The 20,291-nt window shown below is 42.9% G+C and overlaps 1 protein-coding gene across 1 annotated transcript; it reads right to left on the bottom strand.

Annotated features, from left to right (window-relative positions):
* Window positions 1-4: 4 nt before the first annotated feature.
* LOC139698971 (uncharacterized) lies at window positions 5-19,912 on the bottom strand. Its single transcript, XM_071597965.1, has 4 exons — window positions 19,814-19,912; window positions 8,622-8,764; window positions 2,608-2,749; window positions 5-522 (listed from the first exon to the last, which is right to left on the bottom strand). Exons 1-4 carry the CDS (start codon window positions 19,879-19,881, stop codon window positions 36-38), a joined length of 840 nt encoding a protein of 279 aa, XP_071454066.1. The 5' UTR covers window positions 19,882-19,912; the 3' UTR covers window positions 5-35.
* Window positions 19,913-20,291: the final 379 nt, after the last annotated feature.

Genomic DNA, 20,291 nt, shown 5'->3' on the forward strand with positions numbered 1-20,291 from the left:
TGCATTCGTTATTATTGAATGATTATTCACACAAATTACTCTCCCCTTCTACATATACCCATGCCCGTTCTCATATACAGTAAGATGACCAAGGAAAGTGGAAAAGCAACACTGAAAACTCCGAACTCCAACGCCACTCCGTCACTTTTCCCAGGCGGGGAATGATGATCGCTGTCACGCGATGAGGGAGAACGGTCGCCTTCGAGTGAAGGGAAGGCGACCTCCGGCGAATGGGACGCCGTTTGGGTCGCGGCGACCGTGGACCCACTGCAGTCTTGAGATTCCCCAGCAACGCACGCAGTGCCGGACTCCAATCCGCAAACCTCTTCTCCGCAGAGTCCTTTCTCGACGACAATCGGCGCCGTCACCTCCCCATCGGACTTATTCACTCCGGAGATGAATTTTTTGCAGAATGAGTTGCTTCTGGTGTGGTTAACAATGATTTCCCAAGTCTTGTGCGGTGATGGGTCGCTGCAATTCTTCAAGATTTCAGCAGTGCATTCAAAAGCCTTGTCGAAATATCTGCGAACAAATAAAATTTTACAAAAGGTTTTAAGTCGTGAAGCGCTCCTTTCACGTGGCCATTTAATAGCAGGGCAGTCATTACTAAAAATATACAAATTCAGACCTGATATTTTAATTTTGAATGTTGGGTTTGTTTTGAGCCCTTAGCGATGAAATTGTAGAATAAACGCTCTGCTTCCGTTTGAATAAAGCTGGTCCGAAAATTTGAATAAAACTATGATAGTAAAAATATCCCTCCCAATTAACTACAGCCTTGCCGCGCTGGAAGGGTTTGTGCGCTCCGATGACCCCTAGAGCTGTACTGGCGGGAGCAATGATAATTGCTCCTGGCAGGGTCACCATGCCAGATAGGTCGAAGGTTAGGAGTCAGAGTCCTTTTGTCCGACTCCTAACCCTTGACCTATCCAGCATGGGTGACCCTACCAGGAGCAATTATCATTGCTCCCGCTAGCACAGCTCTAAGGGCCATCGGAGCGCACAAGCCCTTCCAGCACGGCAAGACAGTAATTAATTGGGAGTTTATAATCATATCTGAGGGAAATAACGTATCCTACATGAAACCAGTAGTTTGAATTTCACTCGCACGTAGAGAAGAGACTTGACCTCAGCACGCAGCCATGATGCTCGCTCCGTGGTGGGCAGCGACGCTTAGCCCCGCCGCTTTTGCGTAGGCCCTCGCCGCTTTTGCGAAGGCCCTCGCCGCGGCGTGATCATGGATGATTGTGAAGATTCCTGCATGCTTTCGGGTTTCGGCGCGCGTGTTGCTTAACTGACATCCGTTTCGCCAACGTCACAGCTGGCATCTTCAGGTCGAAGTGAAGATGTGATTTTTGCCGACCTTTTACCCGTATAGGAGGCTTGATGTCCTTGCTGCTCCCCGATTGGTCGGATTTCGAAACAACCATATCCTCGTACTGCTGAGCCGTCTACCTTATTAACATTTTCCTGAGCGTGTAGAAACTTCCACGGCCTCGCGGATAAGCCTGGAAGAGTAACGCGATTCTTTCGAGAATCTTCATCCACGTTTACCCTGTGCACAGGCATGTGCTGCCACTTCGGAATGGCGGAGTTGTTCGGTCACGGTTCCTTTTAATTCCGTACACACTCACGATTCCGGAGAAGACGACACTTAATTGTGACCTGCCTCTCCGCCCTATGAAGGCCTTCCCACCCCCGTACTTCATCTGGTACCGCAGTCCTTCGCAGGGGGTGTGTGGGATGGGGCCCTTCGCTATGGATAGGACGACCCTCTTCCTGCCACGTTTTCTTCTTCTTAACCAAAATCTCACTACGATCTGATGGCGTCAGCTGTGACGCTGGCGAAACTGTTGTCGGCGTAACAAAACGCCAGCGGGGAGGCAAGGAAGCTTTGCAGCAGCCTACAAAGAAGGTTCTTTTTTCCTAAGTGCACGAAACCTAAGAAAATACAGGGTCCACTATAAAAGTAAAGAACATTCTCTGGGAAAGAGGGGTACATTTATTGATTAACATGCTAGTACATACGCTTAAAATTCTTCAAAATACTCTCTCCCCCAGCATCAATAATACACTTGCGTGGAGACGTGCCTGCCACGCCTCTGGTTGGCACCCTGAAACTCCTCTCGACGGGAATGTCTCCCTCAGGAACCTTGAGTAACTTGCTTCTGGATGTTTTCCACGTGGTCTCCCAACGCTTTCCTTTAAGCTCTCTCTCCCTTCTGTCGGGGAAACAAAACTAAGCATGCACGAGCAAAACTTGCTCCGGGCCAGGAAGTTGGTAACCATGAAGGACGCGTGGACATCATCATGGTGGAGCGAACGTTCTATCGTGTTACAAAGTGGAAATACACACTTCACACGGAGATATATCATTCCTCAACGACTGCTCGGAGCAAACTAGCGACCGGCTGCGTTGAAAGGGCAGACCCCCCCCCCACCATATTTCCCGACCAGTTTTAACGCGATGTCATTGACCGTCACAATGAAATCATGCGCATTAATTTTAAAATGCACCATGTTTGTTGCACATTGGTTTCAATTTCAACTAAAAACATCTTAGTTAGTTTTCTTTTTTTTTTAATATCATCGTCTCACCCTACTCACTGGCAATGGAGGCGTTCTGCTTCGCTGCTGGAGCACCTTCCGCCGCTTCCACGGCCCTCCGTCGCCAGTCCTCGGAGGTCGCCGTAGAGGCACCGGGAAATGCCCTCCCTCCTCCCCGCCAAGCACCCTCCGCGGACGAGCCCTGGAACATCGACACATGCTCCCATGCAGGCGATCCACAGACTAGAGGCGTCAGAGACAAGCAGACCCAGACACCTTGCTGCTGTTGCCTTTCCTTATTACGCCATATATTTTGATATTTGGAATGCATCGTTGGAAAAATAACAGTTTATAATCTGTTTGTAGCAGCTTATTAACGTTAATGATTAATACATTTGTAATTATGCAGGATTAAACATTATTGTTTTTCATTACTACATTATTACATTTTCATTACTATTACCTTGAAATGACAAATGTCAGGAAGAAAACGAATCATGAAATGAAACACGCTTCCTGAGGCTGTAGGTCGAAGGCTTTTGAGATGCCGGGGAAAGGTGGGAATATGTTGAAAGACTGCCAAAGAGGTTTCATACAGGATGGGCGAAGAGAGGAAGTGTCAGGTAGGGGAGTCTGAAGAAGGGAGGGAGGGAGAGGCTGAGTGGGATGTTGCCATGGACGCGAGAGAATGCGATGGGTGGGTGTGGACGAGGGAGATATATCTTAGGTGGATTGGCTCAAGGCGGGGAGCAGCAACGGAAGAAGGTAATAATGCAGGGCAGACTCAAGGAAGTACTCGCGATATCTAGATGGTGCGGTGGCTAACGTGTTGGCTTCCCACCCTGAGGTTCGAATCCCGGCGACGATATATACATTTTCCAAATTTCCCAAAAAAAAAAAAGATTTCCAAAGCCAAGCGTGGCTACCACAGACGGGGATTAAAATGATGAGATACCATGAAGAGCTTCTAACGCGATTTCGTTGATTCAAAAGAAACGTGAAGATCCGAAAGAACCTATTTAATATCTTCTTGTTACTTTCCCACATCAGTAAATTGTCTTTATCGCGCAAAAAGAAATATAATTCCCATAATTTCAAATTGGACGCCCGGTAAGAACAAGGGGGGATCGGAGTGGGGTGGTGGCTAAAGTGCTGGTTTCCCAACGAGAGGGCCCGAGTTCGAATACTGGAAGATATTTTTCAGTGGTATCCCGATCACTTTATGCTTGAGGTGCTCTGTGGAGGGTACTTCGAGTGAGTACGCCGTCCGTCAGATGGGACGTTAAACTGTTTGACCCCTTGGCGCCTTTCGTCATTAAGAGTAGGCTAATGCCGACGCCGGGTTTCTCCCCACCCTTCCTCCTTTTCTGTACATCCCTAATGGCGCAAATGACCTCAATTGTCGGTCGCCTCCCCTTAATACTACAACAACTAAGTAACTCACATGATGTTCTGTCTTAAGTTTCCATGTAGGCTTCCGCGGAGATTTTTGATGTAGGAAGTGGTTCTTTCGGGAAGAAAACCCGAAAGAACCACTTCCCGATGTTCTGCCTTCTTTATCCATTTCTAGTCCCCAAAACCCAAGACTTAAAGCTGATTTAAAACTCCTCCACAACAACCTAAACTCGACTATTGATGACTAAACTTGACTCTCTCTTCAACTTCAGGATACCAAATCGGTCCACCCGCACCCACTCCCTACTCCATCTGCCTATTCCCATGATACCACCAAACGATCCTCCACACCCACCCGGGGAACACATGAGCGATCTTACGCTGACCAAGCAGGGAATAGTACATCTGCTCCGTAGTATCAAAGCACACAAGGCACCTGGTCCGGAAGAAATACCTGCTAGAATATTAAAGGAATTACCTGAAGACATTGCTCCATTTTTACATATTGTTGTTATAAAATCGATAGAAGAAGGCTCAGTGCCTCGCGACTGGAAGCTAGCCCATATAACTCCCATCTATAAAGGCGGCGATAGGGATAAACCAACCAATTACCGACCCATTCCTTTAACATCGATCTCTTGTAAAATATTGGAATACATTATTATCACTAACATTATGAGATTTCTTGATAGTAGGAAAATACTAATCCACAACCAGCACGGAATTAGGAAAAGCAGATCTTGCGAAACACAACTTGGTCTCTTCATTCACGATATACTTAGATCGGGAGAAAACAACACACAAGTCGATGCAGTATTCCTGGATTTCAAAAAAGCCTTCGACAAAGTCCCACACATTAAATTGTTACATAAACTTAAATACTATGGGATCAACGAGAAAATAATTAATTGGATTAGAGACTTCTTGTCTAACCGCAAACAAATAGTAGTCATAGATGGGTTGTGCTCAACGGATAGAGATTTAACTTCGGGCGTCCCCCAGGGAAGTGTAATAGGGCCTCTTCTGTTCTTAATATACATTAATGACTTAAGCACAAACGTTGGTAGCAATCTGAGGTTATTTGCTGACGACACGGTGGTATACAGGGAAATAAGGAGCCAACTAGAGCTACTCTCTAGAGACTTAGACAATATCTCGGAATGGTGCAATAAATGGGGATTAACACTTAATATAGATAAATGCGCAGTTATGAAATTTTGGAACAAAGGAAGCGACGAACAGGATATAAACTACAAAATAGACGGTTCAGTATTGACTACGGCAAATCAAGTTAAATATTTGGGGGTTGTGCTAACACCACGCCTTTCATGGGGAGCACATATCAGGACAATATGCGGATCAGCTTTAAAGAAACTTGGCTTCATAAAACGGGTGGTGGGGAAATGTAATGAAAAAGTTAAAGAGAGGTGTTATTTTGCTCTAGTTAGACCTCCTTTGGAATATGCCGCAAGTATTTGGGATCCTTGGGAGAAAATTTGGTAAAAAGAATTAGATGAAGTCCAGAGAAAATCCGCTAGATTCGTTAAAAATTGTTATGATAAAAACACAAGTGTGACAGGTCTCTTAGGGGATTTAGGCTGGGAACCACTTGAAGTGCGGAGAGAACAAGCGAGGCTTAGACTTTTAGAAAGGTTCACAACAAACGAGTAAAACAAATGACACTGAAGGAATTATAATGGCCCCACACTACTCAGGTAGATCAGACCACAAAGATAAAATAAGGGAGGTAGATTCCAGTACAGATAGATACAAATACTCATTCTTTCCCCGAACAATCAGACATTATAATAGTAACAAACCGAAGTCACTTTAGAAATATTAAAAACATTGAATTAACAAGTCGGAACAAAATTAAACATTGCAAAGCTGTTAGGTATACTTTGAGGTGCATGTGTATGTTAGTTGGTAGTTTGAGTGTTTGCATGTGTGTGGGGTGTAAATGTTCTTGCATGAATTTTTGGCATGTTTTTTTGTGGATGCATGATTTTGTGGTTATTGCACGCGGTTTTTTTTCTTTTCTAAATTACGGGTGGTGTCCTAACACCCCCCGCCACACGCCCTTGCGGCGGCTTGCGGGGTATTAAGTAGATGTAGATATAGTCTCACCAAGCGCTCGCCTTTATTTCGCCACTCCGCCCTTCTAAATTCACTCCCTCACACTCTCCATCCTTTTAATTTACCATGCAATAATTTCACCACCCAAGCTTTATCCCAACTTTCATCAAAATTAAATTCTTCCCCTGTCCATGTTCGGTTCTCGTTGTTTATTGTCATGCTGTTATTTTATTTTGTCCTCTTTCATGTTTGTTATATTTTTCCCTGTAAATTAGCGCTACTGCTGTATGTGAATAATGTTTTACAATAAAATAATAGTCATAAAATTAATAATACAAAGTAACTTTCCACTGTCCTTTATTAGCGTACAGCCGGTTTCAACGCTCAAGCGTCATCATCAGGTACATCAAGGACTTGATGATGACGCTTGAGCGTTGAAACCGGTTGTACGCTAATAAAGGACAGTGGAAAGATACCTTGTATTATTAATTTTGTTAAAATGAATTTCCACAAGGTTGAGCCGGGAACTATTTAATATTTAAAATAATAGTCGTTTGAGAACATCCGAAACCTGCCATTAATAGGTGGAATAACTCGAATTAATATGCGATGGTCAGTCAATAAATAAGTCGCAAACGTCAGCACAAAAAACATAAGCACCAAATTAACTTACAAAAGTAAAGCCGATTTCATATCGCGCTGCGAACTTGAGAACGCCCTCATAATACGTGGTTATGCATGCAGTGGCGAGGCGGGAGACACCGATTAGGCGCGTGTGCGTGGTCTTAGTACCAAACAGATATTGCACTTATTTTTAAGCAGTTGTAATAAATTATTCATTAAATATTTCACATATCATCCCTGTGAAAGGTAACGTTTCCACATATTTTGATTCCGAATAAATTTCCAAACTTCAATACTTGGGGCGAACATTACCGCGTTAAACGAGGGTAAAGTAGAGTAAGAGAGAGTTAGTTCCCGTGGCGGAAGCGTAAAGATAGTGAATAAAGGGAAGGGGCGCGCATCGGCAGGCAGACTGATTGGGCTCGGCGGTAGATTGTGGAGAGCCACATGCGAGGAGGGGATGTCCGGTCACTCCGGTCTGCAGTTGCGAATCTGAACTCCGGAGCCTAAAATACTCCTGGGAGTTGACCCTAGGGCGATGCTAGCGCCAGCGATGATCTGCGAATTTATGTGCTCGAGAAACAGTGGCATTGCTGATTGCGTGGGATTCATTCAATGTGGATGTAATTTATATTTCGTCCACAAAAGGGTTTCACTGTTGCGTCTGTGGCGGGTCACTGCGAGCGCCGACCGAAAGATTTGACCAAAGTGTGTATGTGTCTCCGGACGGCATAGAAGGTCAATCCCAAAAGTAGTATGACTTATTTTTTCCCGAGGGACGGTTTCTCCGTCTGGGTTCGAGGGAGAGGACCCTCAGGAAAGATTGGAGGCCGGTGGCGGTTGCCTTCCAGCTTTTTGCGGAAACTTGAACAAACCAGGAGAGAGACTCATGGCATATCAAAGGTAGATTATGCTGATGACGCCAATTGGTAGATTGATTGTTTTCGAGTGGCACAAGTTGTTTCGGGAGAGTAGAGAAGATGTTGATGACGCCGAAAGTTAAGGACGCTCTACGACCTCAAAAATAAACGAAAATATTGCGAGAGTGAAGGCTTCGTTGGACAGGGATCGCAGATCAAGTGTTCGCATGGTTTCTGATGAACTAGGCATCCCTTAAAGTGATGTGCATTGACTTGTGACCGAAACCATGGGCATAAAAAACGTGTGTGCGAAGTTGGTGCCGCGATTGCTTTCGGACGAACAAAAGGCAGCTCGCGCGCGGATCGACCATATGAGGAGTCAATATCCAATTTTTTTAGGCAATGCCCCGCCAGATTTCTTCCTCTACCGTGCCACAAATCCGTGCGGAAAGAACGTCACCACGGCTCGGCGGAAGCGTGACGAGGCCGTGACGAGGGAGCTTGGCATCATTCCGGGCGCCACCTTCCGCACGAGGCGTAGAAAACCCGCTGGCAGAGTGGTGTGGACGCATATGGGCGCTTATTTCGAAGATATTTGAGTGAATGTATTGATATCGCTGACTCATTAATAATAATTTTGGGACAGACCTTATTGAACCCCCTTCGACAGGCTTTCCAGTTTATTATCGCGCAGATTATTGGAACATATTTCAATATTCCTATACTGTCCACGAAGGCGTGGTACATATTCAAATAGTATATCTACCTCGCCGGAAATCAGTTCATTTGGCCTTTTCAGCTTTTCTTTTGTACCTAATACCTTTTTCATGTTTCTTCCCCATCAGCAACGACCTCCAGCCCAGCTCTATGAATTCTCCCTTGAGATGGCACCGCGGAACGAAATCTTTTGAACCCACCAAAGGGATGGGGAGGAAATGAGGGTTCCGCAGTTCATTCAAGTTCATCCACGGGCAATTTCCAAAAGACCTGGAGCGAATGTTCAACCGTGGAAAGTGGAATGACCGTCATATATATATATATATATATATATATATATATATATATATAATCCAACTTCTATTGTTTAACCTTACAGTGAGAAAACTCGGAGGCATTTACCGGACAAATGGGTTCCTTCGCTGTGACAAGCCGAGGTCATAAATTTATCCACGAGGACAAATGTAAAATTTCTTCCGTAAGACCCGCAAGTAGATTTCTTGTTTATGTACCTCACCATGCAGTTCCTTAATGACTTTTTCATCCTGTAAAATGAGAGAGCAAACAAAGATTCATTGTCAAAAGAAGAGGCATGTCTAAGGAAATATAATTTTAACTTATTATACTGTAAAATGCACACTCATATATATAAGTCTTATACATATATATAATGTATAACACTTAGCACTAGTGGACACAGACAAAAACACAGAAACACACAAAAAAGAGACTCACTATTTTTCGAATTTTCGGTGGTCGTTGCCACCTTTATCAAGGAAGAGAGGGACAGAACAGAGACAGAGTTCTGTCCCTCTCTTCCTTGATAAAGGTGGTAACGACCACTGAAAATTCGAAAAATAGTGAGTCTCTTTTTTGTGTGTTTCTGTCTGTGTCCACTAGTGCTAAGTGATATACATTATTATTCACGTCCGTGAGACTTTCAAAAAGTGTTATATATATATATATATATATATATATATATATATATATATATATATATATATATATATATACATATATATATATATACACAAGTTTTCGACTTTTCAAGGAAAAGAAAAAAAGAACTGAGTTCCTTCCTTCTCCATCTTGAGAAAGGTGGCTCCACCACCGATAATTCGGAAACGTGTGAGTCTCTTTTCTCTGTGTTTCTAGGTTTTTGTTCGCCAGTGATATCTTCACAAATATAACATTATTCACATCCGTGATATTTTCACGTAGGTTATATATATTATATATATGATATTTATACATATTTAATATATGATATAATATCTATGTATCTAAGATATTAATATATCATTATTTTAAGGTAATCTTCCGGTTAAGGTAGGTGTTCGGATGGACACAACTACCGAATAAATATTTTGTGGCTCCTAACAAAACATATTCCAACATCCTACTCTACATCAGTTCCCTCTTCAGCTCTAAGTAATTTCTTCCTCCCTTCATCCCGTCCCGTATCCTGCTCCTTCCCTTTCCTCGTTTGCCTAACATTCTACCCTCTATCACAGTCTTCAACATCCCACTGCCGGTCAACACCCCCTGCAGCCACTTTTCCTGCCTCCATAGGATTGCTCCCAAAAAACCCCTCTCTTCGCCCACCATATCAAGTACTTCCTCGTTTGTTTTCTTCTCTGTCCATTTCACCTTCTCCATTCTTCTCCACACCCACATCTCAAAAGCCTCCAGTCTACGTCTATCCTCCTGCTTCAATGACCAAGTTTACGCGCCGTACATAGCCACGCTCCATATCAAAGTTTTTACGAGTCCTTCCATATTATCCTACTCGATGTCCCTGTCATCAACTACCCTCTCCTTATGAAAGCCTCTTTAACTAGTGCAAATCTTCTCCTTACTTCCCTACTACTTTTACCGTGTTGGTCCAAAACACTTCCGAGTTATAGTACGAGGGTCATCCGGAAAGTAGTACCCGTTCGTGCCGCATGAAGTGCTGACGACGCGAGTAGCCGCTGGACGAGGTCAGATAGCTTCAGTGGCTTGTCTGCCTTCTCTGAGCCAAGTTGCGTGACGCTAGCATTGCCTGTGTTGTTTCTGTGATTGTTTACAATGTTTAAAAAAATTGAGAACGCCGCCAGTTGTGAAGTGAGGGCAGTGATTAAATTCCTCAATGCAAGAAACGTTCGCCCATGTGATATTCATCGCCAATTAAAGGAGGTGTATGGAGACAATGTAATGGACGAGTCGTCTGTTCGGCGGTGGTGTCGCAACTTCAACATGGGGAGGGGGAACACACTCCTATTTTAATGTTTAACTTAGCCTTTTTCTGTCGAGGAAATCGTATAACCTTTGTTATCTAATCTTGATTCTCATACCTTATATGTCACCCTGAATTTCCAATTTTCCTCAGCAATGCTTGCAACCCCTGGGCTGACTGACAAACAAAAGCTTAGTCATAAGCAAATTAAACTTATTTTACGAATTCCCCGCCCACTTTCATTCCTACCTCCAGTTTTCCCATGCCTCTTTAATCATTTCCTCCACATATACGTTGAACAACTACGGTTTTAATGGGCAACCCTGCCTTACACCCCTTCCTAACACTGCCCAACCGGACTCCCCGTCCCCAACTCGCACCTGAGCAGTCGGAGACATGTAAAGGTTGCGGATTAGCCTCCTGTCCCTCCAATCTATTTCTATTGTTTTCAATATACTCATTAGTTTTTCCCAATTCACTCTATCAAACGCTTTTTCGAAATCTTCGAAACAGGCAAATGCTTCTCCTGGTTGTTTTCTATATTCCTCTCGATTAATAATCTCATTAATGCAATGGCATCACGCGTACCTTTCCTCTTCCTAAACCCAAACTGATCATCCCCTAAGATCATCATTGTCTATTATGTCTGGACTTAAGCTGTCTTTCTCTACGTCATATTCTTTTTCAATGTCTAACTTTGTTGGTCTGAGTTCTTTACTATACAGTTCTTCTATATACTCCTTCCATCTCTCTTGGATCTTTCCTGCGTCAACTATTACCTTACCCGCCTTTTCTTTAACTGTTAGCATAGATCTTCCTTTCTTACTTCCCGATAACGATTTAACTTTGCCGTACAGCGCACCAATTTCACCCTTCCTCTGCAGACTTTCCATACCCTCGCACTGCGTCTTCCACCATGCTTCTTTTGCTTTATTTCTGGCCGCCTCAATTTATTTTTTAATTCTTTGTACTTCATTTTGCCTAATTCTGTATTTATATTCTTCCATTTTCTCCGCTCATCCATCTTTGTAATCATCTCATCCACAATCCATGGTTTCCTAGTCCTTTTCGCGTTAAGGGTTCCAATAGTTTCTTTCGCAGATTTCGATAACCCTTTCTTGTTACTTTCCAATTTTTCTTCGATAGTACTTAGCTCTTTACCATCTTCCATGATTTGCTCTACCGACTGTTGGTAGTCCTTCCTTTTTAATCCATTAAATGCTTCTGGATTCCATTTTCTAACCCGCCACCCCTGCCTTATCTTTTTGAAACGGACGCTACATTTCATAACAACTAAATTGTGGTCAGAGTCCGCATCTGCTCCTGGGAAGCTGTGCGAATTTATCACACTGTTCCTAAACCTATGTCTAACCAGAATATAATCTAGCTGATATCTTTCTCAGTCACCTGGCATTTTCCATGTATACCTGCGTCTTTTTTGGTGTCTAAACCAAGTGTTGGTGATGACTAACCCCTGTCTCCTGCAGAACTCAACTGCTTTCTCCCCGCCGTCATTCCTCGTGCCTAAACCGTAGTCCCCCACCTCATCACCATCTCTTCCTTCGCTCACTGTCGCATTCCAATCCCCCATCTCTATCAAATGTTTCCCCGCCGGAACACACGCGATTATGTCCCCTAATTGATCGTATATCCTATCGAGCTCTTCCTCCGTATGGTTGCTCGGTGGCAGGCATACCTGAATAATAACCAATTTCGACGGTTCTTCTGCTTTTATCTCAACTAGTAATATTCTATCCGTTACCAGTTTTATGGATTGTTGCTCCGAAGAGTGTTATTGGGGAGGGGGGGGAGAGAGATGGGAGAGTGAGTTGGGGGTGGGGGAAGAGAATTGGCCGGACGGACTTGGACGGACCCAAAGTCAAGCCGTCAAAGAAGCTTGCGCGCTTGTACCCTTAAGGACCTTCCGCCTACCGGGATCCTTCGAGTTGTGGAAAAGCCACAAGGGTATAAATGTGCGTTGACGCTCAAGAAGGGATGTACTGATTGAAGAATGTTCAGGCATTGTACGAGTAACATATGAAATACTAAATCTATTTTACCGAAACACCCCCCGACACCATTTACACAAGACATGTAAACACCGTCCTCGCTGGAGTCTGCAATGGAAGGGAGAAAGTTAGGGAAGTAATTAGCAGGGAATGATTGGCATTTTAGACGGAATGGATGGAGATAAGAAAGTATTCAGAATGGTCTTTTATTTTACCCCTCTCCCTTTCCTCACTCGAAATTCTTCCTCCTGCCAGCTTGTCCTCCATTCTAATCGTCCCGGTTACTTCATCTGCATTCCATTTCCTAAGCCCTCTTCCCTGATTTATTCTCTTGAATAGGGCGTTACACTTCATTGATACAGCATCATGATCTGAATCTTCATTCGCTCCGGGGAAACTGCGTTTTGATCATGCTCTTCCCGAGCCAGTGGACCGATCCCACGTTTCATTTTTGTATTACTATGATTATGTCACCTTTGTATTATTGTAAGGTCATCTCTGTAGTGAGCACAATTCACACTCTGCCCCTCTTGTCTTAGCCATTTTCGACGACACGTGATAATTCATTTCAATGAACGAAATTGCTTAGGAAAGACTAACAGTGACAATCATCACTCAATTATTCATTCTGTTGGACTTAATTTGTCAAAAAAACAAAGAATATCTTCTTCCCAGAGATCCCTGTTTGAAGATATGGATAGGGGAGAAGTAGTGGCTGATTCTCGGGAAGATTTCGTGTTTGGGGGCATATCCCTGTCGGTGGGGTGTAACTATTTAAAAAATAATGTCTAAAGCATTAAACTGTTTGTGTGAGCTAAGTAATTAGTATTACATACTCATTATTACATCATTAAGATGTATGGCAAATTTTCTGCTACGAAAGTAATTTTTTTTTTTCAATTATATATTTTTCTTAATGAGTAGACGAGATAACCACATTATTGAATTTTTTTATCGTGCCTCTAACTATATTAATTTTTTGTACATTTACATAGTACCCTGCAAGCCACCGCTAGGGTGTGTGGCAGGGGGTGACTACACATAAGACTAATTTAGAACCAAAATACTTTTCTAATCTCTCTAATTTTACTAATATAATCTCTCCAACCGTAGTACGATGGAGATAATAATAAATGTTCATAAATAATAGGCATTCTTCCAATTAATGCAATCTGTAATTTAACCTTCGCTCCATTGAATGATTCCCAGCCTGGCTACTCTAATATTTTGGATACGCTACTAAGTTTAAGATAACGATGTTTTAAAAAGCCAGCTCCTCTACGCTGCACGTACAATCCGATTCGGCAATCAATCTAACTTCGCAAGGATCCCATATACTTGCAGCATATTCTAAATGAGACCTAATTGACGGCCTGATTGAATTTCTCTTTGACTTGTTCATCATATTTACCAAGTACTCTTCTAATAAATCATAATTTTTTGTTAGATTTTCCACGTACGTATTCTCCGTATAGTGATTCACGCAGTAGAGATTGTAAGTGAGGGTGAGGCCTAATCGAGCCTACGCATTCCATTTCGGTATCCCTACGCACTTTTTTGAGTGGAACGACAAGGAGGGAGGGACTCGTACGGCGGCTGTGCAGACGCTAGCAGGAAAACGAAAAGAAGTGAGCGAAGGGCAGGAGGGAGATTTGCCGACAGTCGGTCCATCAGTCTGACTCGTGAGCCAGTCACTCGCACACATGCAAGGAAAACCCCTTCGCCAGTGACCCACGGCCACCAGTTATTATTCCATCGGTGGTCGCCCTCGAGCACACCAAAGGAGTGGGTGGAAGCTGCCGCCAGGGTCCACTGAGGGTCGGCTCTTCAACCAGAGTGCGTGCGACTGTTGCGTGTGTCCCGACATCCCTTTATTGTTCCACATCATTCCCCTCCCCAACTAATTCGGCCAATTTATACCATTCGTTGCTTCACGGTCATTGTGACATTCTACACTCCATACCCATGGCATATAATTATTTCGTAATAATTTATTTCTTCTTTCGAGAATATACATTCAGAATAAAACAGCCATGGGCAATGTAGTCAGTCCATCTAACTGGGTACGAGTTCAGTCACGTGGGGCAGATGGTTTACATGGTTTGTATGGAAAGTATCGAGAAACTAGATTTAGCATTTCAGATATCGCTACAAACGCTTCAATATTCTTCGAAGTACTTCTTCCCTTGAGCATCGACACACTTCTGCCAGCAGCGTATCCATGACTTGGAGGCTCCCTGATAGGCGGAAGGTCCTTAAGGGTAGGCGGGCAAGCATCTTTGACGGCACTTAAAGTGGTCCCATGGTGGTGTCCTTTGTGGAAGAGAGGATTTCACTTTTGGTAATAGGATATAGTAGTCTGCTGATGCCAAGTCGGGACTATAAGGGGGTTGGGGAATCGTCACGATGCCGCTGCAGGAGGTCTTTGCAAGCAGACACTCTCGACTCTGCTCTTTTGGTCGTCCGTCCAAAGACCTTCGAGAGGTCGATTTAAACGCAGATCTTCCATCGCATCGCCAAAATTTCAGTGCCATAAAGGTGTGTGCCCTGTCTCTGTCTTATCAATGCCAATATACGATCTGCAATCATCCCGCACTTAAAAACGTTACCGATACTCTTTATGCCAACCTTGTATGGCGTTCTCTATCGGATTACCCCGAGCACCCTGGAAATTTCGCCCGTAACTGTATCTCTGTTATTTTAGGCTTTGGTTTTTTTGGTGGGCGTGACTTCCCTGAAATTCGTCTTTAACAGAGTATCCTTATGCAAGGACTATAATGCACCATGCTGGGATCTTCCGTGGAAGAGAACATAATCTTAAAAATATAATTCAATTGCCTAGTGTAAAAAGAAACAAGATTTTTACTGGCCGCAATAATTTTTCAGTATCTGTGTTAGAAATATTAGAACGGTCTGATGATTTTGTGTTGCTGAAAGACTGTTGAAATGTTTTATATTTGGATAAGGCAAAGAATACGCACTTAAGATACGGTTCCGCACATTCATTGCATACAAACGAAATGCTCTAATTGATTTTTACAAGAAGTAGGCTTCTTTCCACTCAAACACACAAATCTTAGAAAGGGGGATTTTCGCAGCTTCTGTTTTATCTGCCACGTTAAATATTTTTCGGAGGAGCTGCGTTGATCAGAGAAATTATTGAATGCCGCCACGTAATCCCGTCCGACTCACCCTGGTGTCTCTCTCGACCTCAGCGGGGTATTAATGGCCTCGAGGGGACATCCGAGGCGGCTTATCTGCCGACGACGACCTTTCCCGCGGCATTACTGAGGGAAAATAGCATAGACGACCGGAGAGGCCTTCTTGCGTCACGATTCTCAACAGCGCTTGTTGATAAAGCGATGATGCTTACTATTTGTAATGCCACCTCCTGATAGGCGGATTGAAATCTTCGTTCTGTCCCGTCTTCATTCCAAACGATACTCATATGTTTGTGGTACTTCATCGCAATGTTTACCGATGGCGCTCTCGGCATCGAACGAGGCTAGGAAGGAAACTGTTTATCACCACAATCATATGATGACATTTTAAATATGGCAATAAATTCGAAATTCTCCGAAAATTAGGGCATTAATGAGTTGATTAAAGACTATTCAAAGAAATATACATTTTATTTTTCCTTCACCATCCTAAAGATATCGAAGAAGGAGAGTAAATATGCCGCATCATTTATTTGAACCTCATGCCACATGAGAATAAACGACAGCATTTTTTAAATTCATAATCGCCTGAAATTCGGAGAAAATTTGAATCCACGATGACTTGTGAATATGTTTTAACGGAAAATAGTCTTAACCTTCGAGCATCCCACTCAAGAGGAAGGACTTTTCTCAAAAGCTTCCACGTTTTCAATTATTAATATAAATTGCATTTCGTTACAAATAGGCAAATGACCCGGTAGCCAACACTCCAGTAATTCACCCTTATAATGCCCAAATCATTATTATTATTATTATTAAAAATACACATGTGCTGATAAACATTGTCAGGTGGCACACAAGTCCCAAATAATCGCAAAAGATAATACATAAAACCAGACTTCAGAACACAAATCTCTTTAACAAAACAAGCGAATCCCCATCCCATTTACAACCATTAATCAGCAAGAAAAAAAAGATAAATTAAAAAAATTAAGCTATTACATATAATATAATGCACCACGCATCAATCAAATTATTACATATATACCTTACATCTATTCTTAAAAGTTTTCACTCTGTTAGGAAAGGGCTCAAATATTTTTGCAGGTAAGGTGTTCCAATCAACAATTGTTCTATCTAGAAAAGAAAATTTTTTTATTTGTTCTCTGTACCCAGCATTTTACCTTAAATTTGTGATCATTTCTGCCTATAAAATTTGGATTCCCCGCCTCTTTCCTAAGATCTGCCCAAGCTTTCTCCCCCTTCAGGGTGCGGAACATTCCTCAAAGTCTGCTTACTTTCCTTCTAGGTCGTAGAGATTCCCAGGCCAGCGTTTCTAGCATGTCAGACACACTCTCCATCCTCCTATGCTTCCCCAGTACATATCGGGCAGCCTTTCTTTGCACCTTTTCCAGTTTTTTAATATGACCTTCTTCATGAGGGTCCCATACAAGAGAACCGTACTCTAAAACTGATCTTACTAGGGTCTGATACGCCTTCTCCTCGGTTGCTCTAACGCTCCCTTTGAGGTTTCTCATCACCCAATGAAGAGTTTTGGAAGCTTTCTTATAGATGACATTTTCTGAGAATTTATATTCCCTATTGTTTCCATTTACCTTGTAATACCTTTACCATTGTAATACCATTTACCTTGTTTACTTTAAATAGGAAAATATATGTGAAACCAAATGCTTTTAAAAACAATTGCCCTTAAAGATTCTCGAAATTCCCGACCGCACCTGTACCATCACATTATGGGCCTACAAAGCAACATCACCTCCGTCCGAAATCACGCACCGCGATGACCCCAAGCACTTATATGTAATCCCACTCCTCACGCCATCCCCATCATTCCTAGCAACGGCTGTCGTAAGGTGACTGGAGTGGCAATTATCTTAGTGTTTTTCATTTTTTATGATGCCTAATAATATCTAGGGTACGGAGGTAGGCCGGAGGTAGCGTGGCTGTCTGTTGAGCCCAAGGTCGCTGGCTCGATCCCCGTGACCGGCGAAAGCTTTTCAGCTTAGAAAATATTTGTTAATGTTATTTCGGAACGAGACAACAACACACTAACATAAAAAATACAAAATGGTATTTCGAGGCAACGGGAAAAATAGACTCCCAACTAAAAAGCTACCCCTGAACTCCATGGCGGAAGGGAGCAGTTTCACCATTAGGCACCGGTGGCGCAGCAGCTGCGGGCGAGTGAAGTTTTCACGGCATCGGTCGCATTACTGCGATGCGGAGGGAATAAGGAAACTACCGCATTACTCTCCCTAGAACATACAGCCTTGCCTTGCATTCAAATATAGAAGAATGGAAAGATATGTGCTGCAGTCAACCAATCCTAGGATTGAAATACAGATGATGAAAATAATATCTCTAAAATTCTCCGGAAACTGTTGACTTTTTCAAACGAGGGGGCTGTTGGTGTATATTTAGGCATTGTGCAACATTAGAGAGCGTGGGAGTTTGGCGTGGAGCCCCATTGCAGGGACCATTTTAGATTGAGTAATTACTCTAGGGGTGCGAATTCATTGTATCCATTTTTCCTGCCTCCATAGGATTTCTCTCATAAATCCCCTCTCCTCCCCTTTCCCCATATTTCTCCTCCTCTGTCACTTCCTCATTTGTTTCCCTTCTTCTGTCCACTTTGCCTTCTCCAAACCCACAATTCAAAAGCCTCCTATCATATTGCTTCAGTGACCATGTCTCCACGCCTTGCATAACTACACCGTGTTTTTGACGTGACACCAACATTTGGAATACGCGGTGAATATTTGGGACTCGTGGGAGATAATTTTAAATCAGGATTTTATATAAGGTTTAGTGAACATCCACCTGGTGTTTTCAAAATTGCTGCGAGAAGGGGAGAGAGGACTCTGCTGGAGTAATTTGGTTGCGAACCTCTTGATTCACGATGAAAGACTTAGGCTTTAGGAAATGAATAGGACACCAGATTTTCTTGTGTAACCAAGGAAACTGTTACAGCTTCAAATTTCATCGGCAGAGGCGGTCACCGGGAGAAAACGTCTCCGATAGATTATCATGTCCCTCGCATGATACGCTAGCATACGCAAACACTATGTTTAATTTTAAAAAAAAGGACATTAGTCAATCCGACAGTTTACACATTGGGGTAATATAAAAGGGGGCCTAGTTTCCCCCCCTCCCCAACCCGTGAACTATGGTTTCCCAGGAAACCTGGTCCCCGGAGCACACAGCTTCAAAAGCCAAGGGGACCCATTGCCCGGGTTCGAACCCCTGTCGCCATTCCAAAACTCAACCCACTCGGGCTATCGAGGCCCATTTTAGGAATTACATACAGTAACCTATGATATTTATTTATTTTGATACATTATGTGTCGACTTGGAGGCCAACATTTTGATGATTTATAGTCCAACACACCATCTATTGCATTTTGCGCGTACGTAAGAGTGCTTTATGCATGCATGTCAACACGTGCATGAATATCCGAATGCTTTGATGGCGCCTCGTGTCCTTGCATTGTCTAGATATACTACAGTCGCACTCTGAACTCGTGTTCTCTGTTAACATTGCGTCTCCATTGAATCCGCCTTCGAACTTTGAAAACAAATTAGAGAAAATTAAGTGAGCGCGTACGAAAAATACGATGCCTACTGTTTACTGTCAAATTGCCAGGGCGAGAGGGCTGCAGGCGGCGTTAGGGAGGAAGGCAGTTGGGGACCTGGATGGAACGACAAAATCGGAAATATTGAAAAGTACTAAGCAGCAAGAATCTCTTGTATATTCCTTGACATTCCGGTCTTCGATTATGAAAATGGAAACTGAAGATGTTCATCTTTCTTCGAGAGAGTTTTAACTGATAACTTGAAAAACATATCTTGAAATTGATGCTTTGAGATGACTCTACTTTGTTAAAATTCATAATCACTGAAAAATAAACTAGGTGTTTTTTCACACATATAATCGTGTGAAAAATACCCATTTTTTCAATCCAATAAAAAATACATCCTCTCTAAACGCGTCCAATTGAGTATATTTTAATTTCTTCCTTAATCTAGAACTTCGTCGTTTGCACAATAGAGAGAACGCCCTTTTAAGAAAGACCATGGGACAAGCGGGCAGAGGGAAGACTGTGAGAAAGGAGAGCAGGAGTGCGATGGAATCAGAAGCGTGTTGGGGGAATGGAAAGTGGTTACTCTTAGGATTAAGTGTATTACCTGCACATTTCTTTGAATACAGGATCCAGGCTCCTGGCAATCATAGCCCTCCCTCTCAGCTCACTCATTGAGGCGATTCTCCTCCGAAAGCAATGACCCAGCATTGAGCCATCGACACCCTGAAATCATAAGTTTTAAATTCATTTCTTTTAAATATGATTCACCGAAGAAACAAGTTACAAGCAAAAACCGGAGTGCATTTCCTTCGCAAGGAATTGTTGTCCCAATTGCAAGGAATGGACCCTTTGGGATGAGCTGGAAAGTGGCTTCAATGAGAAGGGTAGGAATCATACCCAAAAGAAGAAGCAAGAGCGTTATTGGAAAAATTGCATGAAAACAGGAAAAGCATATGCAGGAGATGGAAGCAATGTAATGTTGAAGCCTGATAGAGAGCTCTAGTTTCTGCCCTCCTACTTGAACGTTTAGCTTAATCTTTCTCATTCTGGAAAACCACAAAACCTTTGTTTTATTTACACTT

This window comes from Hetaerina americana, unplaced genomic scaffold (genome assembly GCF_022747635.1).
Source record: "Hetaerina americana unplaced genomic scaffold, ioHetAmer1.1.p SCAF_9, whole genome shotgun sequence".
In the NCBI taxonomy this organism is placed as follows: domain Eukaryota; kingdom Metazoa; phylum Arthropoda; class Insecta; order Odonata; family Calopterygidae; genus Hetaerina; species Hetaerina americana.

Bases quoted from the DNA above. Each gene is read 5' to 3' on its own strand.
- LOC139698971 (XM_071597965.1), bottom strand. From the start codon at position 19,881: ATGAGTGAGCTGAGAGGGAGGGCTATGATTGCCAGGAGCCTGGATCCT. The intron at 2,750-8,621 runs GTAAATGCCTCC...TCGATGTTCCAG, and splicing joins CGAAGGAACCCATTTGTCCG to GGCTCGTCCGCGGAGGGTGC. The intron at 523-2,607 runs GTGAGTAGGGTG...ATTTGTTCGCAG, and splicing joins GCAGAACGCCTCCATTGCCA to ATATTTCGACAAGGCTTTTG.